The 21,690-nt window shown below is 39.0% G+C and overlaps 1 protein-coding gene and 1 pseudogene across 1 annotated transcript in view; one reads left to right on the forward strand and one right to left on the reverse strand.

Moving 5' to 3' along the window:
- Nucleotides 1–231: 231 nt before the first annotated feature.
- Nucleotides 232–21,690, reverse strand: part of LOC129894827 (uncharacterized) — a 31,265-nt gene continuing 9,806 nt past the window's right edge. Inside the window, exon 2 of the mRNA XM_055970455.1 lies at nt 232–478. Coding sequence (XP_055826430.1) covers nt 232–478 — 247 coding nt within the window. The remainder of the gene's footprint in view (nt 479–21,690) is intronic.
- On the forward strand, nt 15,552–15,671 carry LOC129898016 (5S ribosomal RNA; annotated as a pseudogene).

Raw genomic sequence — 21,690 nt, forward strand, 5'->3', positions numbered from 1 at the left:
CCATGAAAGACGTGATGAGATTTGGGAGGTGGTGCAAGCTTAGACCTAGGTATATGGAAGCATAAAATGCATATAACCAATCCATCCCAAGTATAACATTGAAATCTACAATGTCAAGCGCTATGAGATCACAAGGAACAAATTTATCCAAGATGGACACGGAACAACCCTTATAGACTTTTCTAGCCACAACCGACTCACTAATGGGGTAAGACATCAAATAAGGCTCTACTAACATTTTTGCAATATCTCAGACCTATTAGCTAGGAATGGAGTTATAAATGACAAGTTTGCATCCGGATCCAACAATGCATATACATCAAAATTAAAGAACTCTAACATACTAGTAACCATATTTGGTTCTTCCTCAACCTTTTGCCTTCCAGGCAAGGCATAAAAGCAGTTGGTGCATTGACCACCTCCGTGAGCATATTGGCCTTGAGAAAATTGGACTTGAGGCCTACCACCACCACCACCTCTACAATATCGAGTATGATAACCATGCTTTCCACATTTAAAGCATGCATTTGAGTCTGCCGAGTACTCCCTCTTGTGGGTCCTTCCACACTTCTTACATGGGAGAAAGGCTTGGGCACCGACATTATCTTTTGGGATCATTTTATTAGGACCCTTGTCCTTATTGAACTTGGGAGGAGGAGTATTGGTGGAACCTTATCCCACAAAATACTGCCCACCTTGTCTTTTTGCCATGGTTACCATAACTGGACCATTGAGGGTTGAACCCTCCACCATCTACTCTAGCTTTCTTGAACCTTGTATACCTCTCCCTCAACTTCTCTTCTTTGATTTGTTAGGCATAGGTCATTAACCGAGAAATGTCCATCCCCTTGACCAACATGGCTGTTTTGCACTCCTTGGACACCAAGCTTAAGACATTGGAAATAAAATTGCTAATCCTTGCTAGGGGGTCGGATATCATAAAGGAAGCATACTTAGACAAATTAGTGAATTTGAGGGTATACTCCCTAACATTCATACTCCCTTGACAAAGGTTGATGAACTCTTCAATTTTGGCCTCTCTTAGCTCCAATAAAAAGAAATGACCTAAAAAGGCTCCTTTGAACTCTTCCCATCCTATCGGCCCCATTTTGTCATCCCTATGAACAACCCATTGTTCATACCACACTCGATATATACCTTTGAGTTAATAGGCCACTAGCTAGGCCTTCTCATTTGGTGGCACACCCATGATATTCACAACTCAATACACCTCATCAATGAAATCCATAGGGTCCTCATCTATCTTAGAACCATCAAACTCGGGCAGATTCATTCTTTTGAAATCTCCAATCCTAGAGGCTGGATTTTGCACTTGAGAAGGGGGAACACATTGATTCTCTTGGTTGGCTATGGATTGAGCCAGCAATGTGATGATATTGAAAAACTCTACATGGGTTACCCCTTCCTCATGATGTGGAACATCGAGAATTGAAGGATCTTGGTCCTCATCATCAACCCTTGCTCTTGGAGGTACTCTTCGTCAAGGCATTATCTAGAAAACACCAAATGGGTCATTAGTTATAGAAAGTCTTAGGACACTCTAAGGCACGACATGAATTTAAAAAAGGTTAAAACTTCTCAAACATCCCATAGTCTCCTATTCATAGTTGTGGCGTGCTTCACAACTATGAACAAGACCCTATTTGATGCGGTATGTTGGACTTCGATGACTATTTTAAAACCTCATGCTCTTGTACCAAGTTTTTCATGACCGTAGACTAGGGCCTAGACGTGATACGATAAATAAGGCAACTGGAGGTACCCCACCAATAACCTCTTAGAATTCATCGAGCATTTTATTGGCAATGAAAAAAACTAGCAGAAATATAAGGGAAATTAGGACTAAGGAATTTTATGTTCAACAGGAGACAAAGTCAACATATCATCCTTTACTATGTCTAATAATACCTTCTACATTAAGACTTAGAGGAGGCTAAGACATATCCCTAGCTCACCCTCAAGATTACGCCAAAACACCAAAATATATCTCATAAGTCTAAACATAACATAAGCTAGATAGGTTAGGAGTGACGTTCCTGGAACATGAAAACTCACCAAAAGTGGTAGCTTTCATGATCAGCTTATCCATGGGGAGGAGAGTGTGGAGAAATGATGGTTCCTACATCGTGATATTATATAGGTAAAAGTATATATTAGTACTTTGAATGTACTAAGTATGTAGGCATGCATGAACATTAAGGAAACATTAGAATATTTGTATAGTATGAAACATAGTGTAATGCATGCATGAGAAATTATCATATGAAACCTTAAAACATTCATTTTGTGGGGAAGTGATCATAACCAACATTTAAGGCCATGCGAACTATTATATGGAATTCGATGACTCATCGGCGCAGGTTGATAACTCATCGGCATAGGCTGATGACTCCTGCATCGAGACAAAGGAGGTTACCTTTCCAGGGCACACTCCTTTAAATCTTTTCTTCATTCTTTAACTTTGACTTTAAGGGCTATTTTTGGATCCACTAGCCTAAAATAGCTGACAAGGGCCCCTATGGTGGCACATAGTTAAGGTAACATAAGAAATTACTTAAGGACCCCTTAAGTTGAGTCCACATCTACATACTAAGGTCAATCCCATCGAATATTGTTTAAACATCATAATAACATAAGCATTTGTATAAATTTGACATTAAATCATCATTCGGTGGAATAGGTCATTAAAACCTTTTATTTGATTCAGTGCGAGAATTGTCCTTTCACTTTGAAACCTTACTTTGGTTAAGAATCCTTTCATCAAACAATCATTTCATCATAGGAATCCCTTTACATAAATATTTAGTTCATAACTTTCATTTGGAGTCAAAAGCTTTCATTTCAACTTCACTTTAACATAACGAAACTAGGTGGGTTCATTTCATAAAATCCTTCAAAGACATGTAAAGAATTTTTGCATGCATAAGAGTGATGTAAATGCATCAAAATACACATCATAAATAACCCACCATACATACTTCAAAGAAACTTCCAAGTCTTCATATAGACACTTCAACAAATCAATCATTTCATGAAATTGAGAATCAATAAACATCAATATATGTAAATAAACTTAAAATATATCATAATTTATACATTTTGAGTCATCGTATAAAAAAACACGAGAATTCATCATTTGGAAATTTAAATACCAAGTGGGAAATCATTTGGGCTCCATGGGTGGAATGATCCATGGATAAAACCCACATACCTTGGGGACACAAAATCCCTATGAAAATTTTAGGAGGAAAGGAGACTTGAAATGCTTTCAATAGAAACCATTGCTTTGCCTTGAAGTTCTTTGGAGAGCTTGAGAGGAGGGAAATTTAGTATTTTATGTCTAAGTATGGAGAATGATGGTTTTATAGGTTTTAGGGTCTTTATATAGAAGAACTCAGCCTCCAAAATAACCCTTTTTAAAAAATAAAGTATAGGAAAAAGACTAAAATACCCTTTTTTAAATATGGCCGAAAAGGTCTTCAAGGGGACCATTCACCATCTTTTATGCTCACCACGTACCGTGGTGAGGTCCTGTGATAAGGAACTTGGAAAATATTTGGAAAACCCTGCAAGGAAAGTCTCGAAAGTTTCCCCACAGAATACTTTCTTTCACGACCCAACCCCGTAGGCCGCGACTGGGGTCTGACCTGGACCCCTGTATATATACCTATCAGCTGTAGTCAAATTGAACTATGAACAAAGTGATACTACTCACAAAAACCCCAATGAGTTAAAACTTTTTCGCGTATGTGTGGCCTCTTTCATTCGTGTCATATCATAAAAGAGCATGCAAGCCGACAAGGCTGTTATAACATAAAAATATCTACAATATGACATATAGGCACAGCCAAAACAAACTCACAAAAAACCCACATACATATGTCTACAGACCTCTAATAATAGTAATAGCAACATGTGGCGGGACAGGGCCCCCACCGTACCCCTGGACAAATAAATATATACATATTACATGACCAGTATCAAAAGTTAGGCTCCAGAGCAGTGGAGCGCTCCCAACATCGCTGAGTAACTCACAAAAACCCCAATGAGTTAAAACCTTTTTGGGTATGTGTGGCCCTTCATGGTATACGATGAATAATCATTTCGTCATTTATCATGCTCGGTCCTTCATGGGATACTGTGAATAATCATTTCATCATTTATCATGCCCGGCCATTCATGAGATGCGGTAAATTTATCATGCCGGGCCCTTTATGGGGCATGGTGAATAATCATGCCCGGCCCTTTATGGGGCGCGGTGAATTTATTATGCCCGGCCCTTCATGGGATGCGGTGAATTTATCATGCCCGACCCTTCATGAGATGCGGTGAATTTATCATGCCCGACCCTTCATGGGATGTGGTGAATAATTATGCTCGGCCCTTCATGGGGCGCGGTTAATTTATTATACCCGGCCCTTTATGGGATGCAGCGAATAATCATGCCCGACCCTTCATGGGGTGCGGTGAATTTATATATTATTAGCATGGACGAGCAGAGTAGTGAGAAACCATATAATATTTAAATCATTATCGGAGTCTCAATGAAGTCATCAAGTGAACCGTCACTAAGGACTATATCAAATGGAGCCTGAACGGCATAGTCGTATGTTACTATGGTATGAACTAACCTATAGAAGTTCGAGTATTGGCTATCTCAGAGGCTTTTAAAAAGAGGAAATTTTTCGTATCAATCACTATCAAATCGTATAGAGGACTTGAGGAATAGAAGCTTAACTCCTTTAAGAGTCTTACCATCCATAGATGAACCAGAAACATATATCAAGGAATTGCCAATAAGCTTATGGAATCAAGGATATTTTCCATCGTAGAGTCCTTAAGAATAGGAGCCTACACATCCAATTACTATCGCACATATAGAAGGCTCGAAGGTGATAGCTCAACTACCTTAAGAGCCATAACATTCAAAAACAAATATGAGTCACGAGTTATACTCGAAGCTTATTAGTAGAATTACCCTCAAAGCATATATTACATTCCACTTATATCTAAAACATGCCGAAAGAAAAGAGAAGATAGTTTACATACTTATGTCAAAAATATGCCAAGAGAAAGCTTCACATACCTCTTACGGATTTCTCTTAATCACGTTCACGTCGTCGTCCTCCAACCCTATTTAACGTGGAAGCAATGCAACTATCAACAACCTTGACATTTCAGCATCTAAAGTTGCATACGAGTATTCATAGAACTCATTTCCTCGCTCGCCTTCTCTACTAGTTCTCTCATTATTTAAGGAGTTAATGGAAATTGGGCAGTACCTCCATATAACATGCCCTATACGAATTTTCAATTAGCTCCCTAATCACTACATCCGACCAAAAAAACAACCCACAGCTCATATACAAGTAAAACATGGCAACATTACACAATGTAAACTCCAACCAACTTGCTAAAAATGACGATACCAAAATATAGTTACTAGTATTTATTTCGCAAAACCTATAATTATACGAAATGAGGGGTTGTGTGGATGAAACCAGAAGAATCCATACCTCTTTTAGAATACTTTTAGGACCTGCAACACATCCCCACACACCTGCAGCAGCACAACACCTTGCTTCGACTATAATTTAACTATAACGACTTCAATTTTAGATTGTTTCCAACGTCAAGCATCTCTATGATATTTTCACATTTACAGCCACTTAAACAAAATATAATACACTTCATACCAACACCATAAAATCCAAATTGAAAGCAAAGGTCTTATCTTACCCGAAATTGGCCAAAACTCGCCAAACTAGCTTCGGAAGTTTCTTGTTGTGCTGAAACTGTAGCGGACTGTTTGTATCGCTCCTTCGCTGTCCCAAATTGAAATTTATTTTTATTAAAAATCATTATATCACCGTGGGACACCTCAAATAATTAATTCACAAAACGAAAGTCGGAGGATTACGTTGGCAGCCCCAAACCCGTAGCCCTCTCTCTTTGGCTTTCGAAGTTTTCCTTCAACTTTCTCTTGTTTGTTCCAAGTGTAAAGCTGAAGATATGGTAATGTAGGCATCTTAATATACATATAAACATCTCCACGTGGTTGAGTAACACCATAGATAATTAATTTACGGAGGAAAAATTGAAGAACTTACCTTTAATTCTTCCACACCGTGGCTGCCTTTATTTTTTGTTCTCTACGTTTTTTCATCTCCTTTGGCTGCTGTTTTGGATAGATAATGAAGTCCTTAGTCACAATATACATATATATATGTTGCCTTAGGAGGTGACATGTGTCATCCTCATAGGGTGACACGTGTCCAACCCTTATTGGACAAACGTAACTATGCAATCAATTAGGGGCTGCCACATGTCCTTGGTGGGTCCCACCCTAAGTAGGTGGGTCACTACTTGACCCCAAGCAGGTGGGTCACCTGCTGCCACCTGGAACTTTCCTAGGCTGCCACATGGCACCTCCTCTTGCTGCCATGTGTCATCTTCTCCTCTTTCTCGTGGGTTCATAATCTCATCTTATTTTAAGAACCCGTGTAATCCTTACTACGTAAGCTTGGTATGTAATCAAGTGGATTAAGTATTCCAAGCTTCTTAAGTTAGTAGCTTACATAGGTAAATCAAGTCCTACGACTCATTACTTGGCCTCTAACTTCTTCTGAATTCTTATAACCATATTTGCAATCTTCTCTACTATGGGGTATCACAATCTCTCTTCCTTAGAGTCGTTTGATAGCATCGTAGGTTATCTGACTCACTTGATAACTTCTAAGAAGCTTAAGAGACATTCCGAGCTCAAGAGTGTGGGGTGTAACACTTTTACTATTCATGAAGGACATGACCGGCCGTGAAAGTTGGTCGTGGCGCAGGTTTGGTAGGAAGCCTTCATAGTGACTACCAAGGGGATGCACTACCATCCGTGGAGGGTTTCATGATCCGTGGTGGTCATCCATGGACCTTGCCTTGGGAAATTTCCCTAGGGTTTCCGTGATTATCACCATGGTTCGTGGTCCTCATTGTGGTCCCTTCTCTACATGTCTAAGTCTCTAAGTATCTACCATGGTCCATTAATCATGGTTGGTGATTGTTACCATAGCCCATGATGGTTTCCATGGTCAGCTCTTGGTGTCAGTTTTAGCATCTTTCTAAGAATACATCCTTGGTTCCTTGATTTAGGTCCTTTCATATTTCCGGAATCTTACATATACCATTTGGGTAAAGCAATTGTGTTGTCGATGCTCTTAGTTGGTTATCCATGGATAATGTTGCTTATGTGGAAGATAACAATAAGGAGTTCATTAAAGATGTGCACTGATTGGCCCATTTGGCGGTAAGATTGAGTGATTTTAATAAGGGTGGTATTATTGTTCAAAATGGTTCGGAATAATCATTGGTAACGGATGTAAAGGCAAAGGAAGACATGGATCCAACTTTAGTTGAGCTGAAGAAATTGGTGGTTGATAAAAAGATTGAGGTTTTCTCACAAGGGGGAGATGGAGTACTTCCTTATCAACGTCAGTTATGTGTTCCAAGCGTTGATGGCCTAAGAGGATTGATATTGAGTAAAGTCCATAACTCTACATATTCTATACATTGGTGATCCACCAAACTAAATACAGATTTGAAGGATGTTTATTGGTGGGATGGTATGAAAAGGAACATAGAAAAGTTTGTGGTGGAATGTCCAAATTGCCAAAAAGTGAAGGTTGAACATCAAAGACTGGGTGGTCTAGTTCAAGATATCGAAATTCCTACTTGGAAGTAGGAGGATGTGAACATGGAATTCATAACCAGTTTGCCTCGTACCCAAAAGCAACATGATTAGATTTGGGTGGTAGTAGATAGAATTAACAAATCAGCCCATTTCCAACCAGTTAAGACTTCTCATAGTGCCAAAGATTATTCCAAGATATACATTCGGGAATTATTGAAGTTACATGGTGTTCCTTTGTCTATCATTTCAAATTGTGCTACTCAATTAACTTCTCACTTTTGTAAGTCCTTCCAAATGGGTCTTGGTACCCAAGTAAAGCTAAGCATCATATTTCACCCTCAAACAGTTGTGCAAGCCGAAAGGACAATCCAAACTCTAGAAGATATGTTAAGGGCATGAGTGCTTTGTTTCAAATGAAGTTGGGATGATCACCTACCGTTAGTCAAATTTACATACAACAATAGTTACCATTCAAGTATCGGAATGGCACCATTTGAAGGCTTGTATTGTATGATGATCACCCATTGGATAGTTTGAAGTGGGAGAGGGTGCCTTGTTAGTACCCGAGTTAGTATTTGAGCCTTGGAGTAGGTCAATTATTCAAGAAAGGTTAAGGTTAGCCCAAAGTCATCCAAATTCCTACTCGAATGTTAGAAGAAGAGATCTTGAATTCGATGTTGAAGATTGGGTTTACTTGAAGATTTCTCCTAGGAAAGGAGTAATGCATTTCAAAAAAAAAAGTGAAACTTAGTCCCCGATATCTAGGCCCATATACGATCCTAAGACGTATTGGTAGGTTGGCCTATGAACTTGATTTGCTAATAGAATTAGCCTCGGTTCATCCGATATTCCATATATCAATGTTGAGGAAATGTGTTGGTGATCCCAATGCTATTATGACTTTGGGTAATATGAGTGTTGAAGAAAATTTAAATTATGAGGAGGTTTCAGTTGATATTCTAGACCGCCAAGTGAAAAGTTTGAGGAATAATGAAGTTGCATCCATTAAGGTCTTATGGAGGAATCAAGAAGTTGAGAGCGCTATATGGAAAGCAAAAGAGGACATGAAAAAATAATATCCCTATCTCTTTCATTCCGATCCATCCTAAGGTAAGACATCTATACTCAAATCCTCTAAACTCCTACGTTTCGACTTCTCCATGTCATGATATATGCATGCATACCATGAAAATTATTTTTTTTAAAATGATGTTGATGTTTAGAAGTTGCATTATTGCATTCATGGTTGGGTTAGTAGTTATAACCTCTCTACTCAAGCTAGTCTTTCCACATTTGAAGATGAATGTTCCCTAGGGGGAGATAGTGTAACCTTGCTCAAAAATACTCCCAAGGGCCTTAAAAATACTTGGAAATAGGTCGCTTTAATAACTCATTACCTTATCCTTTTTGGCAAATCCGAATCTGGAATATCGATTAGGGGGTCAAAACTTGCAGGAAAATAGCATTGGTGGATTTTTAGGACCCGTATATCAAAAGATAAATTTTACAACAAATTGCACAAAATAGTGAGGTGAGCGGAAGCTCAACGTCTCCTACTTGTTCCCACTCAGTGTAATATTTCTCCAAGTCAAAATATGGCCAAATTATCATTTGTGCAAAATTGGCCTATGTGGGAGTAGGCCCACGTTGCGGACTTGGCATGAAGTTTCTGTCTGAATTCCGTTTTAAGTGAGGACACTTTAGACATTTTCCTAATTGTAATTAAATGAATCTTGACATTTTAGGGTCTAATTCATCTCTATAAACTAACCTATACTACTCATTCCATTCATTCTTCTACAATTCACCTATTCAAATATTTCTCCTTCTACATAAGCTCTCAAGGATTCCATTGAAGACCTCCAAGAAATTCACTCAATCGTTCCATCAAAACTCTCAAATTCTTCCAAATTCTTTGGTCTTCTCATTCAAGGTATGTGGGTAATTGATCCTAGGATACTTTCATTCATGGAGCCTAAAAAATTCTCTACTTTTTCAATCAATTAAAGAATGTATTTTTATGGGTTTTATGATCTTCATTCCAATTGCATGAATTATGATTTTAATTATGATTATAATCATATTTCAATATAAATTGATGATTATTGCATGGAGTTGAAGAGGTTTTCTATGAATTTTACTACATTGATCTCTAGGCTTCATGATATGGATTATAGGTATTTGCAATTATACTTCCAATTGATGTTATTTTTATGAATTATGTATTGGTTGATATAAAGTATATGATATGCATGTTTTCAAGTCAATTTTATGATTTCCAAGTCAATTGATCATGTATTCATATTTATACCCTAATTTCAAGCATAACTTATGATCATGACTTTCAACTATGTAAGCAAGTTTTATGAATGAGGGTGACTCAAGACCCTAAAAGGATTCATAATGATAGAAGTCCTACACCCACATTACATGAATCACACGATAATGAGTTGTTCCTATGGACAAGTTTATGAAGTATGATTATGAAAGGCTTATCATTTATGAAAGGTATGACTTATTATTATGTTATGATATATATATTTTTCACGACCCAACCCCGTAGGCCACGACTGGGGTCCGACCTGGACCCTTCGTATACATATCTATTAGTTGTGGTCACATTGAATTGTAAATAAGACAATATCGTGTAACAGATCCCCACTGGGTGATAACATTTTCATAAACCTGTAGCCCTTTTCGTTTGTATCACAACATGACAGGGCACGCAAGCCGACAAGGCTGCCATAATATAATCACATATATCATATATCAGGTAGACCCAGTTGAATCAAACTGACATACACAACCCACATATACATGTCTACAGACCTCTAAAAATATAAATGACAACATATGGCGGGACAGGGCCTCCGCCGTACCCCCGAATGGACAAAAAAATGTTATACATCAGTGGAAAGTATCCAAAACTAGGCCCTGATACAATTGAGCCTCTTCTAGCTGAGCTGCATGGAATCCTAAGCTGACGGACTCCCAAAACCTGTGTTTGTACCTGCAGGCATGAACGCAACCCCCCAAGAAAGGGGGTCAGTATGGCATATGTACTGACTATGTAAAACGTAACATAGTACAACTGGAGGTATATCCAAAATATAGAAGCAGGGGAACCAATTATCAAATCAGAAACATGTATCAGTACTCTATGAATCACAAAAACATGCATGCTCAAATTTTCAATATAGCCGACCCCGTAAGGGGTCCGGTGAATCATATATGTAGTATCAGTATCAGGCCCCGTACCATCACCACCTTATTACAAAACATCATCATAGTATCACTATCAGACCCCAGGCCATCGTCACCTTATTACAACACATCATATATATACATACGGATGCCGGCCCCCTAGCGAGGGACTCGGCAAATAATATAGTAAATTGCACAAATCTGATAACTGGCCCGGGACTCGGAGAAGAAGTGTTACAGTATACACGAGTAGAGTAGTGAGAAACAAAACACAATTTAAACCATTATCTGAGACTCAATTAAGTTATCAAGTGAGCCATCACCTGGGGATCAGGGCAGAAGGTATCTGACATATACTCTCTAACTGTCACTAAGGACTATGTAAAAAGGGGTTTTTGGAAATCTTAGACATATACCAATGTGAAATATCTTATAGCAGTCCGATCATTGGTTATCTCAGAGCCTTTCTTTTTTACAAACAAGAGCTTAGTCGAATCAATTGTTATACAGTCATATAGAAGACTCGAAGATAGCATCTTATTACTTTAAAGTTTAACATTCAAAAGTGAGTGAGAGTCCTGAAGTCATATTCATAACCTTGGAATAGAATTACCCCCAAAGCTCATATCATATCTCGCTTACATCTAAGACATGCCAAAAGAGAAAAGATAGGCTTTACATGCCTATACCAAAAACATACCAAGAGAAGCTTCGCATACCTTATCTGAATTATTCCTTATTGTGTTTGCTTCACCGTCCTTTGAACCTATTCAACATGAAAGTAATATGAATATCAACCCCTCTTAACTTTCTAGCACCCTAGATTACAACTTAGTATTAATGGAATCTTTTTCCTTAGTCATTTCCCCGACTAGTTCTGTTATTTGCCAAGGCGTCGCCGAATATTGGGCAGCACCTCCCCTATAATGTGCCCTATCCAAATTTACAATTAGGTCCCTAAGACCTACATCCAACCAACAACAGTAACCTGCAGCAATTCATACCAACAATATACAATATAAACTCCAAATGGCTCATTCAAAAAGATGATATCAAATAGGGCGTCTAGTCTTTATTCTATAACGCCTTTCATTATACGAAATCAGGGGTCGTGTGGATGCAACCAGCAGCATACACATCCCTTTTAGAATGCATTTAGGCCCTGCAACAATACATTACACCCCTGCAGCAATAACTCACTCAAAATATCAAAACGTGAATTCTGGACAACTTACTATTTTACCTTGTCGCTTCGTTTTGAAGGGGTAATGGAGGGAAACAAGATTTACGTACTTCATGAAAGTTTTATACATGTGTCTTACGGTCGCATACAATTTCGAATCACCCCTACATCAATTCATTACAAAAGGATATGCCCAAAACACCAACAGCAATCCGTGTAAGATTTCCAAAACCAAAATCTGGGCAGTACCTCCTCTACACTTCATCACCCTTTTACGAGAAACTAAAAGCAAAAATGGATTTTAAAGTATAAATTAAAGTTATATACCTATGAAATACCTTTCCAAAATATATTGAATCACCCGAAACGAAGCTATACACAAGAAGTTATACCAATATTACTAACAACTATCCCCTCCAAAAACAGGTTTGTTAACTAGTTTTTAACGTTTTCCCTCTTTATTCTTTCAACTTTCTCTCAAGTTCCAAGCTGAATAATTAATTCCGTAGACATTTTAAGATACATATATACACCTCCACGGGGTTGAGTAACATCATACATAATTAATTCACGGAGGAAAATTAAAGAACTTACCTTAATTTCTTAGAAACCATGGCTGCCCCTTTCTCGTCTTCTTCTCACGTTTTTCTCTCTATGTTTTGGGCTGAATTTTGAGTTACGAATTACTCAAGAGTCACTAACATACATATATATGGTCCCTTAGGAAGTGACACATGTCAGCCCCTAAGGGTCACACGTGTCAAGCCCTTATTAGGCCACAAATCCACCCTTAGCCTCCAAGGCTGCCACGTGTTCTTGATGGGGCCCACCCCCAAGTAGGTGGGTCACATACTTGACCCCAAGCAGGTGGGTCACCTGATGCCACATGGAACTTCCCTAGGCTGCCATGTGGCGCCTCCTCCTCTCCCCCGTGGGTTCGTAATCTCGTCTTGTTTTAAGAGTCGATGTAATCCGTACTACGTAAGCTTGATATATCCTTAAGTAGCTCAAGTGTATAAGACTTTTAAATTAATAGCTTGCATAGGTAAATCGAGTCCTATGACTCATTTTTTTTAGCCTCCAACTCTTTCCGGATTCTCACGACTCTATTTCTAACCTTCCCTCTCACGAGGTACCACATTCTTCTTTCCTTCGAGTTGTTTAATATGTGTGGATAGTAGGGGTATCATGGCTACTTTCAAGAAGATTAGGGATACGTTTCAAGGTTCAAAAGTGTGGGGTGTAACATCCTTCCCCCCTTTAGAACATTCATCCCCGAATGTTAAACAAAATCTCCCTTAGAACTTTATACAGAGTATTGGGAGGTTCTTTGTTGTTGTTATAATGCATACTCCCACCTAAGTGATTAATATACAGGTTTCAGGAGTTGGGGTTACCTGTAGACATCAGGAAATAGGTACGAATACTTGTGTTTCCTGTCCTCTTCAATTTCTCAGGTAATCCCCCTTTCTGGTTTTGATTTTGCCACAGTATCTTGACGGAAGGCACATCTTCAGTCTACAATCTTCTAGTTTGCCGATCTAAGATGGTGATAGGTTTTTTTTTCCTTGCAGGATTCTATCTCCTGGACCTCATCTATGGAATATACCCAAGGTGGCTTATCAGTATCCTTGTGAAGCATTCCTATTTGATGGAGTGGGTGTATAGTTTCTAAATAAGGTGGTAAGCTCAACTTACCAGCCACGTTGCCCACCTTATGAGTAACTTGATACAGTCTAATATATTTTGGTTCAAGTTTCCTTTTCTGGGGGACTCCGTTATGAACATTCAATCATCAATTTGAACTCTGAATGGTGATATTGATTATCTGTACATCACTTCAGCCGACTCTGGGTTGTTACTCAGTAGTTTGCTTACTCCTGTTTGGCCTACCAACTTAGTCTTTTTCCCCAATAGGGGGACTTATACACTTTGCCTTACAACATCTTGTAGGGGGTCATCTGAATGCTGGAATGGTAGCCCTTCTCGTAGGCAAATTCAATAAGTGGTGGGCGATCGTCTCAGTTACTCTTAAAGCCAACCATATTAGTCCACAATATATCTTCTAACGTCTGATAGTATGCTCAGTCTATTTAGTAGCTCGAGGGAAAAACTGGGGTACTAAGACCTACTTGTGTTCTCGATCTCTTCTTGGACTGATGTCCAAATGTTAATCTTAATTGAAGTTCTTCCATCTAAGATATTAGCTGGGGAAACCTCACCGAACCTTACTACCTCCATGTTGTATAACTCCACCTAATATTAGCTGCATAGGTGCTCTTGATTGGAAGCAAATGGGCTAATTTATTAGCCTACTCACAATAACCCATATAGCACCCTACTCTTACAGAGTACAAAATAGGTTCATAACGATGTTGATAATTTAGGAACCGTTAGCCTCGTATAGTCTTTCTTGACTCTTTTCAGAACTTTAGCTGGCATTCGATCTTTTGGGTCCTTCTTCCCCTTTTTTCCAATCCTTAGGGTTGGCTACTGAATAATGCTGCACTCCCCTCATATAATGGCTCTCGTAGTCGTTCTTTGCTTTGTCCAGCATAATCTGATATAATTCCGAAAGGGTTTTGGCATAGAAGCTCGCTATCCTATAGTAACTAACTAGTTTAGTCAGTTTTACTTAAACTCTTTCACCATTTCCCTTACCTCCGCTTGTAACCCTCTAGACCCATTATCTTGTTTCATTCTTTACCTTTACAAGATTATGAGAGGGTACAAGAAGTATCCTAGCGTTACCTCGCTAGTTCTCATATTTTACCCTGCCTTTTTCCCCCTTATCCTACACTCGATGTCAGGGTAGATCTTTGGTCCACTCGTGGCCACGTCTTACTCCACCCGTAGCGCTAATTCCATCTCAGTAATTTGGCTTAACCTATCTTTGTATCTCTCGATAGTCAATTACAACTTGGGCTCCCTTGCCTAGAACAATAGCTGTGGGGACTCCATAAGGTCCTACCACTCTTTTACTCTACAATTTTACACCTTCTCGGTGGAGTAGGTAACCTTTGATCGAAGGATAAGGGACTAACATCGTTAATCCACAAGTAACATTCCCTCCAGATTCATCTGGCGCTGGAGTGCGAAATGAGTCTTGTAGTCCTGGTCATATTATGGAATTTTTGACCTTGGGTATTGCTTCCTGTCATTCATAAATTACATCAGCTGGTACCCTTACCTTTTGGGTTTTTCTTTTTCACCCTCAGAGTTGGCTGCCGAGTGGTGTCAAAATTCCCTCGCCCACTAGCCCATATAGTTATTCTGTAGTTTTCCTCTCATTAACTGGTTCTATGTTGAAGAGCTGTGGCATTTGAGTGCATCGTCAGTTAGCAGTTAGCTAATCCTTCTTGTCTTGCTAAATCCTTTTTACAATACCCTTAACGTAACGTATAGTATTCCAGGAACATAATCTCATGTCGTTCCTCCACCGCTAGTTCCGATTCTTCCATCTCGCGTGATCATACCAGCACTAACACATTAAGTTCCATCAGAATTTTAAGGTTAAGCGTGCTGGGGCGAGACTAATACTGGGATGGGTGACCTCCCTAGGAAGTCTTCATGTCGCGTTTCATTGTAATCCTTGACATAATATGTAGGGCACTCAATTTAGCTCCAGATTTACCTTAGCATTGTCTCGCGAGTCTTTATGTTTTGCCCTGTCCTTTCGTCTGTTATCTTGCATCCAGTATCGGCGTAGACCTTTAGCTCCACTATCCTCTATTCACTTTGTGTTCTCCTCATTTTCTACCATAGGAGGCTTTCTATTCCTTTTTCTTTGGTTATTTATCTATCGCAACATCATTTGCAACTAACTCTATAACCAATGTTTTGGCTTTTGGTCTATCATGCTGTCATTATCCTTCGTAATGTCTCTTAAGTTGGTTGATATCTTTTCATGGTTACACTCTTCTATTTTTATACGCAGCCGCCTTCTACTGTTATATTGTTCAGGGTCTTGTCACAAACTTCTTAACGCTGCTTTATATAGCGTTCTAGCTTCTATTCAATTATTGGCGACTTCTAGACCTTTCTAACTTGGTCCGGCAAGATATGTTATTGAAGTTTAGACATCCATCTCAAATATATTGCCATATCAATTGCCTCCTCCTACTTTTGCCATTTTCTCATTAACTTTCCCCCTTTAGAGGGTACTCGTACTTTCCTCTGTTTGTACTTATAGTCATTCCAATTTTAATTAGGCAGTGCTAGTATTCTGACAATAACTATTCCACGTTTTCTCGAAGTAGTAGCTTTGTCCCAACCTGTATCCTTTGTTTCTTGGAGTGAAGGTGGGTTGCACCATCTATTTCCTAAATTGTCCTCGTCCTTGACAGGTTCCACTATTCTCGGGGCGATGTTGTGCACACGTGTCATTTTTTGTATCTTGAGCTCCATGCTCTCACTATGTTCTCAACGCAGGCTTTTAACTTAGTCAACGCATACTAAGTGCGCCTTACTAGTGGTCCCATTTTTTCCATGCATCCTCGTATCACACTGTTCAATTCATATTTAAATATCCCCCTTTTAGTTCGTACATATATTCGGTTCCTGACATCTCTTTGAGGTGCTTCTGTTAGAATTTCTATCCCCAATTAGTCAGTGGAGAACTATAAACTGTTATCATAAATCATTTTCCAACCATTGTTGGAAGAAATCAAAACCTCTTAAACATCACAGTACTTCTTTTAGTACTTGACCTACCTGGTCTCCTTCTGAGTTTATCCTCGATCTATGAACAATTCATCTAATTTACAATTAGGAGTTGAGGGCTTGGTATTTTTTTCAAAAAGAGTGAAACTCAATTACCGGACATCTTACCCTTCAACCTGAGCTTCTCTTTTTTGTTCTTACAGCACAATTATGGCTGGAAATACTGCGGTCTAAACTGTACTGCTTGGACAGACTTTTGTTCTTCCAAAATAAACTTCCCCGAGTAAAAAGGGTGTCCCTTATTGACGACCTGAAGGGTACCTTTTATAGCTTTAGTTTAACATAGTAGGGGTACTTGGTACTAATTTCCAAGACATGTTATAAACTATGTTTTATTCCCTTCTTCTTGTATTGGGAAAATTTCGGCAGAGTTTCCTCTACACTTCTTAATATCCCAAAACCTGCACGCAGAAAATACCAACAATGCCTCACAGGGCCAATATATATATACACATATCATATCACAACCGCACAGGGCTTTTAATGTCATCTCATATTACAGCCACACAGGGCTTTCAACGTCAATAATAATATAAAAATACTGGACTTACCTCATATGTCCAACTTCAAACTGCATCTGTTGCACTTCCTGTCTTCTTTCCTTTCAGGTTTCAACTTTACATTTCAATAGTACTTCAATACCTTACCCGACGGATATCTTTCGTGGCTTTACTTTACTTACCTGCATGCTTCGTAACTTTCCATGTCATCAATTACTTCCTTCTGTTAGTGTTGTCCTTCTGTTAAGATCCAAGGTTAGTATAAGGAATTTTCCTATGAATTGGATCTATAGCACGATCTCAGATGTAGAAGAAAAGTAACATCCTAAATATCCTGTAGCTTCCTGTTTATACATGTGGCGCGCAACACATCGATAATCAAGACTTTACTAGACACGTTGTGTAGATAATCCGAGGACGAACTGCTCTAATACCACTTCTGTCATGACCCAACCCCGTAGGCCGCGACTGGGGTCCGACCTGGACCCCCGTATACATATCTATTAGCTGTGGTCACATTAAATTGTAAATAAGACAATATCGTGTAACAGAGCCCCACTGGGCGAAAACATTTTCATAAACCTATAGCCCTTTTTATTTGTATCACAACATGACAGGGCACGCAAACCGACAAGGCTGGCATAACATAATCACATATATCATATATCAGGTAGACCCAGTTGAATCAAACTAACATACACAACCCACATATACATGTCTACAGACCTCTAAAAATATAAATGACAACATATGGCAGGACAGGGCCCCCGCCGTACCCCCGAATGGACAAAACAATGTTATACATCAGTGGACAGTATCAAAAACTAGGCCCCGATATAATGGAGCCTCTTCCAGCTGAGCTGCATGGAATCCTAAGCTGACGGATTCCCAAAACCTGTGTTTGTACCTGCGGGCATGAATGCAGCCCCCGAGAAAAGGGGTCAGTACGGCATATGTACTGAGTATGTAAAACAGAACATAGTAAAACTGGAGGTATATCCAAAATAGAGAAGCAGGGGAACCAATTATCAAATCAGAAACATGTACCAGTACTTTGTGAATCACAAAAACATGCATGCTCAAATTTTCAATATAGCCGGCCCCGTCAGGGGTCTGGTGAATCATATATGTAGTATCAGTATCAGGCCCCGTGCCATCGCCACCTTATTATAACACATCATCATAGTATCACTATCAGGCCCTAGGCCATCGTCACCTTATTACAACACATCATATATATACATACGGATGCCGGCCCCCTAGTGAGGGACTCGACGAACAATGCAGTGAATTGCACAAATCTGATAACTGGCCCGGGACTAGGAGAAGAAGTGTTATAGTATACATGAGTAGAGAAGTGAGAAACAAAACATAGTTTAAACCATTATGTGAGACTCAATGAAGTCATCAAGTGAGCCATCACCTGGGGATCAGGGTAGAAGGTATCTGACGTATAATCTCTAACTGTTACTAAGGACTATGTAAAAAGGAGTTTTTGGAAATCTTAGACATATACCAATGTGAAATGTCTTATAGCAGTCCGATCATTGGTTATCTCAGAGCCTTTCTTTTTTACAAACAAGAGCTTAGTCGAATCAATTGTTATACAGTCATATAGAAGACTCGAAGATAGCAGCTTACTACTTTAAACTTTAACATTCAAAAGTGAGTGAGGGTCCTGAAGTCATATTCAAAACCTGGGAATGGAATTACCCCCAAAGCTCATATCATATCCCGCTTATATCTCAGACATGCCAAAAGAGAAAAGATAGGCTTTACATGCCTATACCAAAAACATACCAAGAGAAGCTTCACATACCTTGTCTGAATTATTCCTTATCGTGTTTGCCTAGCTCCTTTGAACCTATTCAACATGAAAGTAATATGAATATTAACCCCTCTTAACTTTCCATCACCCTAGGTTACACCTTAGTATTAATGGAATCTATTTCCTTAGTCGTTTCGCTGACTAGTTCTGTTATTTGCCAAGGCGTCGCCAAAAATTGGGCAGCACCTCCCCTATAATGTGCCCTATCAAAATTTACAATTAGGTCCCTAATACCTACATCCAACAACAACAACCTACAGCAATTCATACCAACAATATACAATATAAACTCCAAATGACTCATTCAAAAAGATGATATCAAATAGGGCGTCTAGTCTTTATTCTATAACGCCTTTCATTATACGAAACGAGGGGTCGTGTGGATGCAACCAGCAGCATACACATCCCTTTTAGAATGCATTTAGGCCCTGCAACAATACATTACACCCCTGCAGCAATAACTCACTCAAAATATCAAAACGTGAATTCTGGACAGCTTACTATTTTACCTTGTCGCTTCGTTTTGAAGGGGTAATGGAGGGAAAAAAGATTTACGTACTTCATGAAAGTTTTATACATGTGTCTTACGGTCGCATACAATTTCGAATCACCCCTACATCAGTTCAGTACAAAAAGATATGCCAAAAACACCAACAGCAGTCCGTGTAAGATTTCTAAAACCAAAATCTGGGCAGTACCTCCTCTACACTTCATCACCCTTTTATGAGAAACTAAAAGCAAAAATGGATTTTAAAGTCTAAATTATATTTATATACCTATGAAATACCTTTCCAAAACATATTGAATTACCCGAAACGAAGCTATACACAAGAAGTTATACCAATATTACTAACAACTATCCCCTCCAAAAATGGGTTTGTTAACTAGTTTTTAACGTTTTCCCTCTTTGTTCTTTCAACTTTCTCTCAAGTTCCAAGCTGAATAATTAATTCCGTAGACATTGTAAGATACATATATACACCTCTACAGGGTTGAGTAACATCATAGATAATTAATTCACGGAGGAAAATTGAAGAACTTACCTTAATTTCTTAGAAACCATGGATGCCCCTTTCTCTTCTTTTTCTCACGTTTTTCTCTCTATGTTTTGGGCTGATTTTTGAGTTCCAAATGACTCAAGAGTCATTAACATACATATATATGGTCCCTTAGCAAGTGACACGTGTCAGCCCCTAAGGGTGACACATGTCAAGCCTTTATTGGGCCACGGATCCACCCTTAGCCTCCAAGACTGCCACGTGTCCTTGGTGGGGCCCACCTCCAAGTAGGTGGGTCACCTACTTGACCCCAAGAAGGTGGGTCACCTGATGACATGTGGCACTTCCCTAGGCTTCCATGTGGCACCTCCTTTTGCTGCCACGTGTCGCCTCTTCCTCTCCCCTGTGGGTTCGTAATCTCATCTTATTTTAAGAGTTGATGTAATCCGTATTACGTAAGCTTGATATATCATTAAGTATCTCAAGTGTATAATACTTTTAACTTAGTAGCTTATGTAGGTAAATCGAGTCCTACTACTCATATTTTTTAGCCTCCAACTCTTTCCAGATTCTCACGACTCTATTTCCAACCTTCCCTCTCACGAGGTACCACATTCTTCTTTCCTTCGAGTTGTTTAATGTGTTTGGATAGTAGGGGTCTTGTGGCTACTTCCAAGAAGATTAAGGACACGTTTGAAGGTTCAAAAGTGTGGGGTGTAACATAATTCATGGGATGTTGACTTAGCACTGAGAGAACTTTGAGGTGGGGGATCGACCTAACCCTTAGTAGCAACCTCTAGTCCCTTAAACTACCTTACCACCGTAGGTTTGCCAATTTGACCTAACTAGTGGATCCACATATAGCACATGATTATGATAATGTTGGACGAAGTCTACCTTGGTAAATAGCCTCCCCTTTTTTGATGTGGGGATCATTGAATTCCATGTAACAGCTCGCATAGTCTTAATATCGGTTACGGTTATCTCCTACATATGTATGGTCCTTATGATGTTTTTAAAGATTACTTATATCCTTTACTTTTATATGATATTCCTATGGTTTAAAGTTTTTTGATCTTTCTCATGTTTACTTATGATTTTTCTAACCATTCCATCATGCTATTTAAAATAATCATTGCACACCATGGTTTTAATTATGCATTGCACCACCTACAGACTTAGTACATACAAATGTACTAACATATATTTTTTACCTACATTATATCACAATATAGAGACGGACTATCCATCCTCTTCTCGTGGCTAGTTGGTGTTCCATTGAAGATTAGTGTGGTGAGTCCTTATGCTTCAAGGGAAACCCGAGTTATTCTTTCCTTTATTGTTGATTTTAGACAATGATGATGTTTAAAAACTATTCTATGTTGTGTCATTATTTCTTTGAGGGTGAGCTAGGAATATGTCCTAGTCCCCGCCTATGTAGTCATGTAAAAGAATGTTGGGCATATGTATAAGGAGTCTATGTTGTCTTGATTCTCTAGTTATGCTTTGTCTTTTGGACTTTTATGAGTTTCCGCTTATTGTTTACCTTATGT

The sequence above is a fragment of the Solanum dulcamara genome, chromosome 7, assembly GCF_947179165.1.
Source record: "Solanum dulcamara chromosome 7, daSolDulc1.2, whole genome shotgun sequence".
In the NCBI taxonomy this organism is placed as follows: Eukaryota; Viridiplantae; Streptophyta; class Magnoliopsida; order Solanales; family Solanaceae; genus Solanum; species Solanum dulcamara.